Source organism: Sander vitreus, chromosome 12 (assembly GCF_031162955.1).
Source record: "Sander vitreus isolate 19-12246 chromosome 12, sanVit1, whole genome shotgun sequence".
Lineage (NCBI taxonomy): Eukaryota > Metazoa > Chordata > Actinopteri > Perciformes > Percidae > Sander > Sander vitreus.
Genome location: NC_135866.1, coordinates 23,382,776 through 23,390,794, shown reverse-complemented (window position 1 = coordinate 23,390,794; position 8,019 = coordinate 23,382,776). Strand labels below are relative to the sequence as shown.

The window sequence follows — 8,019 nt, the reverse complement described above, 5'->3', positions numbered from 1 at the left end:
GCAAACCCCTCTTTATACACACAACCATGGTACGGCACCCCCGGAGCAGTTTGGGGTTCGGTACCTTGCCAGAGGGCTACTCAGCAGTGCCCAAGGCAAACTGGCAGCTCTCCAGCTGTCAGTCCATACTCCACACTCCACACTCCACATTCCACACTCCAATTAAAAAAATCTCCACAATGGTGCACCCTCACTCAAACTGGTAATTTATAGAGACTTTTTAAAGAACCTTTTTCAATTTCCCCTTTATTTAGCATTCTACATAATAAAACGGATTAAAAACATTACCACAACTATTTAAATTCAATAAAAAATGACAAATCTCCCAGTGAATGACTGGGAGATTATGCAATTTAATTAGGACGGGTAAAAGCCATGACATTTCAAATGCAATCATTTCCAAGTGGACAATGTAAATAGCAATTACAGCCATAACAGTTATTACATACAAAGAAATGTTTCATTATAATGGGATGATATGAAAGAAAAATCCTTATTTACATATCATGACTAATGATGTAGTTGTATCTTGTTGCTTTAATTTTAAGTTAAGTCCCATTGAAGTTTGAAAGGGAGACTGCAAGATGGCAGCATTAGGTTGTAGACAAAACCAACCAAAGTCAGGTAACAGATACTATACTATACAATACTAAAGACATGTAAAGGTATTAAAATAAAGCTAAAGTGAGCAATGAACAGAGGTAATATACAAAGGAGTAATTTAACATGGCATTTAAAAAGTAACTGAATGCAGAATTTACATATAAATTTTAAATAAAAGCTGGTGAAATTCACATTTCCTGCAGCAGCACTGACCATAAGCGATGAAAGGTCTTGAAAAGCGAGAAATGAGTCCACGAGGTGGACATGGTTGCAAGCATTCTAAGCATACATGACACCACAAAGGAATACTAAATGTCATTTTTACTTTTCCATTTTTTCTGTATCACAGACAACAAAATGGCTTTTTCTCATATGAAGGGAAGGCAAACTTATTACTAAGAGTTCCAAACTCTAGTTGGTTCCACAGCGGTTTTGCCATCTCATTAGCTTGTTCAATTTACAATTCTAACTCGTCGTTTGAGGTTCAGTATGAGAACAGACAGTTCAAGCATAAAATGTAGAGCTGTTCTCTTGCAGAGTTAATTTGTGAACTCCCTATAATGGTTTCTGTCTTCATTTGCTCACTTCTTTCTTAAAATAAGTAAGTCTCATAACAATGTAAATAGTGTCTGAATTTGCTTCTGTCAAACATACCATGTATAAATGTGTTAATTAGCCATTTCATTCTCATGTTATGCATCAACACAGCAGTCTAGTTAAAAAAAAATAGTAACCAAAACTGAAAATGTACTGTCAGTCCCATTGGGTTTCTGTGCTAAGATTTACCATCTTAGCACTTATTACTCATTAACATTGGACTTTATTTCTGTGCAAAAGCAAAAAAAACAGCAGTTTGGAACAGAGAAGATCTTGGTGCAGCATGTATGGACACAGACATACCAAAAATGGAACCAAAGGAACATTATTTTCGCTCAGCGTTATTGAGTAGGCCTTACGTCACACAGAATCAGTTATATATTCACGTCACCAGGGAGAAGGCAAAACAATGTACTATTCATTATGGGAGTCAGGAACATTTACAAGGTCCGCATCTTATCTTTACCCTCCCCACACACACACACCCAGAGCCTCTTCACATATAGTATGCCAAGTGTGAAGGATTCTGAGGCCTTTCAAAATACCAAACAATGACAATGCACAAACAAGTCCTTAAGTACGTTTCTACCACTATACTGTAGACATGTCGACTTCTGAACAGGGCTGTAGCTAGGATTTTAGATATACCGAGGTCATGAGTTCAAAAAGACCAAAAATAAGTCTCTAAAATGTCTTAAAATGTTGTACAGCTTAAGCTTTTTTATTGAATTAGCTGTTAATTTATATATTCTGCAAGTTTTATAAAATGGAGCAGTTGTTTTAAGGAAATTCCTTGTCATGTAACGTGATTAAGACCTAGAAAAAACATTAAGGGTGGGCCAGAGGGGAAGTGGATGAATCAAACAACTTTCACCCAGTAGACTGGTGTTCGTGTCCTGTTTGAAAAGAAACGTAAATGGCGAGTCATTTTAAATTTACTTAACAAACTGAACTATGTCACGTTTTACGTAACCAGAAGTCAAGTAACTTAACAAATGTAGTGATTTTAACGCAAACCACAATCTTTTTCTAAACTTAACTAAGTAGTTTAGCTGTCTAAACCTAACCAAACTGTGACCGTTTCACTACGTTAATGACCTGTTTAAAACCACGTTACGCTTAAGTATGAGGAAGGAATCATTATCGTTATCATCCATTCACATAGCAACAGTTGCCGCTGGCTTGGTCAGAACCCTATTGGCATCACTTTTTAATGCTCTGTGAATTCAAACAACACTAACGTTACTTGGTTAGGTTTAGGCAACAAAACTACGTTATATAAAAAAAGTTAACTTACATTATGCTTATTGTAAGTTATAGGCTTATTTTAAAAAAAGTCAAAGTTGACTTTTGGTTTAAAACGGGACATGAACACCAGTCTCCGGGGTAAAAATGTTGTGTTTGTGTGATCCATAAACCCCCCAAAAAACTTCCTCCTATTCGCTATTTATACTACTCCCTACCATTGTCGCTCATCATACTATGTCATCGTACAGCGCTGCGGTCGAGCAGTTGCTCTGAGCATCTAATATTGATGCGGATGGGTGATCCAGCTTACTAATAGATGATGGCGCCCTACTGAGCCAACTAGGAGGTAGTGGAAAAATAATAAATCAAATATGTAGTTATTGATTTTTTGTATTTATGAAAATAAAAATCTAATACAAACATACTGGATTCAGCAAAAAGTACATGTTTAACTGCAGAATGTAAACTCCACCAATTTCCTAAAATCCCCAAATTTCAACAAAAATACAATACACTACGATGATTACATAATATCACATATAACATAGGATCTCCAGCCTATAGGAGATGCATTATGTAAAGCAGCAAGCAGAAAACATGTGTTGTGCTGGTATGTTATATACAAAAGACACTGGAAATAATGTAAAACATGTGCTGTGTGCAGTGAACAGACACAAAATGAAATTCAGTTACAAAGAGTAAAAATAAACCTTGCACTGCTAAAGCTCAGTACATATGTACATCCTGGGAGTCCCTGTTAAGGAAAACAACAGAAGAGTTTTGCAGGTCACCCGAGTACTCCTGTCGGAGACAGAAAGAAAAATGAGTACAATAATCGCTAAAGCATACCCTTGATAATGGTGTTTATCTTTAAACAGAGTGTAATATTATGACAGATATTGTAATGAGGGCTTACATTGTGCCTTGCTTGTATCTCCTTAACTTGTCTCAGCACAGGATCCTGCTCTAGAAATGGATATTGAGGATATTTAAGCCATAAATGATAATGCAAATATCTCAGATGTATTTAATGCATATGCAATATTCCATAGACCTATAGAGGAGGTTAGTGGCAGGCTTTTGCCAGATTTAATATTCAAAGAAATAAGAAGTTGCCTTACTGTGCTGTTTCCACAATTTTCTTGCCAATATGGCCATGCCCACAAGGAGCATTATAGAAGCACACACCAGCAACGACTCCAAGATGTGGCTAAAACACAGACACAAGCACACAGAGCAGATAGTCCAGCTTCAAGAGCAGCTCAGGCATATACTCCATCTGTTCTTACATAGTCACATGATGGCCATGATGATGACAGATTTGTCATAAATAGCAGTTAAAAGCCCAAGCATAAAGTATTGCTTTACGCTTACCTGTTACTGTTCCAGGACTCCTTAGTGATGGGTTTGGGTGGAGGCAGGTCTGTAACAGACTGACTTGTCATAGGTGTGGATGTCACAGATACTGCTGCTGAAGATAAAGACATTATAGCTGAAAAATGATTTTCTATTATAAGCAGAAGAGTGTTTGTAGCAGCACCCGCAGAGTTCATGACATCAATATTCTTGATAGGTGACCCGTGATAATCGATACCTTGTACAGCTGGAGACCTAGGAGCCCCTGCCATCTGTCACAAACACATATTGATCTTCAAAGCTGCTCTTGGCTACTTCTCATTTCAGCAGCTGCAGAGTTACGTGTGGGAAAAGGGCACGCAGCCGCAGAATTGTTCCTCTTTTCATACCTACAATGCCTGTTTTAAATAGTTCTCAATAACATTCAGGAGTTTCAATTGGCAAGTCAGATCACTATCTAAACAACTCCCCATAGTACACTGATTTGCTAAACTCAACAGAGTTTTAATAGATGTTTCCCAGACTGAAATCTCATAGTGAAAACTGAGTTTGTGAAATTTAGGCTGGCTTTGCAGGACTCATGGTTTAGGATGATTGAAAGAATAGTATTTTTAAAGCTGGACTAATTAATATTTTTATATAAACGGTGAGTCAAATGAGTATGCCTACTGTGAAAGTGTTTTTTAATTACATTATTTTAGGGTCTTTCAGCTCATTGTTTTGGTTTCAAAGCCACACAACTTTCCTGTTTTGATTCACTCTTGTGGCTCTCATGAACCTCGTTTCCAGCCAAAGCTGTTTTCAGATAATGAGCTGGATGTTTTTCTCTGTTTTCTCAGAGTTGTTTGAAACCAAAATAAAGCTAAAAGGAGAGTGAATATTGGACTTCACCAAGGGGCGAGAAACACAATTTTAAATGTAATGCTAATTGCGCCGTGGAACTAAAACTAAAAATGTTGGCATTTCAACTTCATAAGATCATAATATGTAACTGTTGTGCTTGCTTGTTCTGCTTCCCTCAAGTGCCAAAAAACAACAAAGAATAGCTTAGTGCAGGAATGGATCACTGACTTGTCTAGATTCCAATTGAATGCAAGGTTTTGATATGAAAGGATTATTTGTTGTATACAATTTTCTTTTTATGATTTTTTTGTAAACCTACCGGTCGTGGGTCGGGGTGTGACCAGCACATGCACAGCTATCTGCTGCTGTCCTGCAGAACACCAGTACCAGCCGGTATCTCTCATCTGCAGCTTCTTTAAGGTTATAGTGAGAGTCCTAGTTCTGTCATCGCTGATGGCCACGGAAGTGTCTTCGTAGCTCCCGTCAGAACCTGTCAGCAGACAGGAGCTCCAGTCTCCGCTCCGACACCACTTCTTCTCGCTTTCTCTGTTGGCAAGCAGTCACAGGGGAGTCAGTAAAGGCTGACTGTCCATCAAAGTTTGGCTTGAATTGAAGATTTGGAAAAGAAATAACCATGTGTCTCAGTTTCGCTGATGCTTTAGAAATGTTGTTATAAAAGTGAGGACTCTACATGGTCTCATGGTAAATAAAACTGACACAATCGTAACATAATGAATGGGACAATAAAATAGGCTACCTGTATCTCTCACTGTAGTGGCATTCAACTGTGATACTACTCCCTTCTTCCCCAGTCAGGCGGCTGTTCACCACTGACATGCCTGCAGGAAAGGAATCAACTCATAAATACAGCCTTACATTTGTAATCTAAGCATTTGAAACGCATGAAAATCTATCATAGGTCAAAATCACTCAATTACTCACCATGAATGACCTTAATGTTAGTGTAAGCAACATCATCAGCACTCCACGCACCGCCTATCTCCACGCCACACATGTACCACCCAGAGTCCCCCTCCTTCAGGTTGCTCATGGTCACAGTGAACACCAGCTGGACCGGGTCGTCAAAGATGCTTAAATTCTCCTCAGCTGGATTGGTCGAACGGGGCTCATCTGTTCGAGCTAAACTGGTGCAGAACTCCCTCATCTTCCCCCGACACCAGTATTTTACATAGCCAGCATACTGAGGCCCATAATGACACGGGACTGTGAGAGGTTGACCCTCCATGACTGCATGCTCCCCCTCGGTGGTTACCCTGCAGAGGAAGGCTGGTGGAAGAGATGATTCAGTGTTGAACACTAGCTTGGATTTAAACTTTACGTAATGCTGCAGGCAAATCTGACTCACAGTGGACATTTCTAATCTAGGATTGATGAACGGAGAAAGTGGCCTTGAGCAATACTTGTATCACATTTATGGTTTCGGTTTCCTTTGTTACAAAACGCTATTCCCACTTAAACTTCCTTCTTAATAAGCCTGTTTCCAAAATTGGATTATCCCTCTATAGTAGAGTTACACTATGTGGGGACAAATATAACAGGCTTTTGGAGACTTGACAAAATAAACATCAAACAAAATCTTGCAAAGGGGCAAACACTACAGAAGCTTGGAGGATTAAAAAAACAAAACACATACAAAAGCCTTCTCTGGGTCCCGCTGAAAAAAAATATTAAAAACCATTCTAGTCTATCTTCAAGAAATAATATAACACAGAAAAGTAATACAATACTAAAGAGAAGTGAAGCATAACAACCATTTTACATAGTAACACCAACATTTGCCAAAAGCACACTGTTAAGTGAGGGGGCTGCATCATAGACATCAGTTATCTGCAGACTAAAAAGAAATAACAAAGGCATATTGTCCAGCTTTTGTACAAGCATATGACCTCAATAATTTCAGTAATTATTACCTGGGAACCATGGTAACAGGCTGAGGGCGATTATAAAGGGTTGCAGCATGTTTTGCCGTCAGTTTGAGGTTTACCAAGTGAACTTTCTCCCTTGTGTAAACATGGACTCCAGGTTCCGCAATGTCAATTTCCCCTTAGTCATGTGACCATAAGTTGGATCCAGATGTTCCTGATGTTAACCATGTAGGTGCCAGTTAGATTTGAATAGTAATTATATTAGAAAACGACTAACGAGCTGTGCTCACTGTGGCATTGATGTAAAATACCACACATTTTCTATGACCTTCTCAGCTTTTATCCATGATCTAAAGAGTACAGCTCATAAAACATTGTGAAGGGGTGGGGCAAAATGTGTGAAAAAATTGCACACACAAAAATGCAATACAAATTGTTGTATTTCTGTAAATTGACCCATTTGCTATGATCTAATGTAATAATAATAATAATAATAATAATAATAATAATAATGTATACTTTATTAATCCCGCAAGGGGAAATTACAATGTTTTCACTCTGTTGTTATTACACACATTACACACAGGGCTGAATTACACACACGTGCTCAGTACCTATACATGCACTAATGGAGAGATGTCAATGGAAAGGTGCACCGAGCAGTTGGGGGTTTGGTGCCTGGCACCTCTCCAGCTACCAGTCCACCACCATACTTTGGTCCGTATAGGGACTTGAACCAGCATGCGACATCCAAGAGGATTTAAAGGTCCAATGTGTAGGAATTTTTCCCATCTAGCGTTGAGATCATATATCGCAATCAACTCTCTCGCACCACGCAGTTTAAAGTACATATTACAGCTACGGTAGCCTTCACACTTTTTTCTGATGACGCCGGTCTCTTGCTCTTTTCAATATCCTTTTTCTTTTTCTGGGAGAAGAAGAATACTCCGGGGCCGGGAAGCTACGATACCCATTAGCAGCCTTAGCAGCACCTGTGAGTTTATCATGTGAAAGCGAAAACGCAAAAGGCGGAGCAGTATGTCCTGTATGTCCCTTACCGGCTAACGTGTTTCAAGATGGTGCATGAATATAGAGCGTCTACACCAGCTCATGCAAACGCAAATGTAAAATTTCAAGCCAGGAATACTTGGAATTGATGGTGGAGGTAAATATTCATGAAAAAGGACAAGTTTGTGAACGGGCAACACAGATTTTGAGAATGAACAACTAAAAACGTTACACACTGGACCTTTAAAGTATTTACCTTCTCAGACAGTCCCTGTCTGGACAAAACCTCCCAAATTCCACAATATTAAAGAAATTAAGACTTAAGGGGCATAGTTCTACATTTTAGGAAATAGGCTAAGTTGGATGAAAACATTGGTATGGTAAATTAAAGAAGAGTGGTATCAATCTTCTCATCTAACTCTGAACAAGAAAGCAACAATGCTTATTTCTGAAAATGTTGAACTATTCTTTTAACTAC

The 8,019-nt window shown here is 38.6% G+C and overlaps 1 protein-coding gene across 2 annotated transcripts; it reads right to left on the bottom strand.

Moving 5' to 3' along the window:
- Positions 1-226: 226 nt before the first annotated feature.
- pigr (polymeric immunoglobulin receptor) lies at positions 227-6,715 on the bottom strand. 2 transcript variants are annotated; one of them, XM_078264741.1, is made up of 8 exons: positions 6,579-6,715; positions 5,590-5,934; positions 5,405-5,486; positions 4,967-5,193; positions 3,823-3,919; positions 3,570-3,658; positions 3,365-3,414; positions 227-3,249 (listed from the first exon to the last, which is right to left on the bottom strand). In XM_078264741.1, the coding sequence occupies exons 1-8, from the start codon at positions 6,625-6,627 to the stop codon at positions 3,175-3,177; spliced, it is 1,014 nt and encodes a 337-aa protein (XP_078120867.1). In that variant the 5' UTR covers positions 6,628-6,715; the 3' UTR covers positions 227-3,174. The 2 variants fall into 2 exon arrangements, with proteins under 2 accessions (XP_078120867.1, XP_078120868.1); XM_078264742.1 differs by having other exon boundaries at positions 3,823-3,916.
- Between the last annotated feature and the right edge of the window lie 1,304 nt (positions 6,716-8,019).

Coding starts and splice junctions, on each gene's coding strand:
- pigr (XM_078264741.1), bottom strand. CDS start 6,627: ATGCTGCAACCCTTTATAATCGCCCTCAGCCTGTTACCATGGTTCCCA. Junction 5,194..5,404: donor CACTACAGTGAGAGATACAG/GTAGCCTATTTT, acceptor GCTTGCCAACAG/AGAAAGCGAGAAGAAGTGGT. Junction 3,659..3,822: donor GAGTCCTGGAACAGTAACAG/GTAAGCGTAAAG, acceptor TCTGTGTTTTAG/CCACATCTTGGAGTCGTTGC.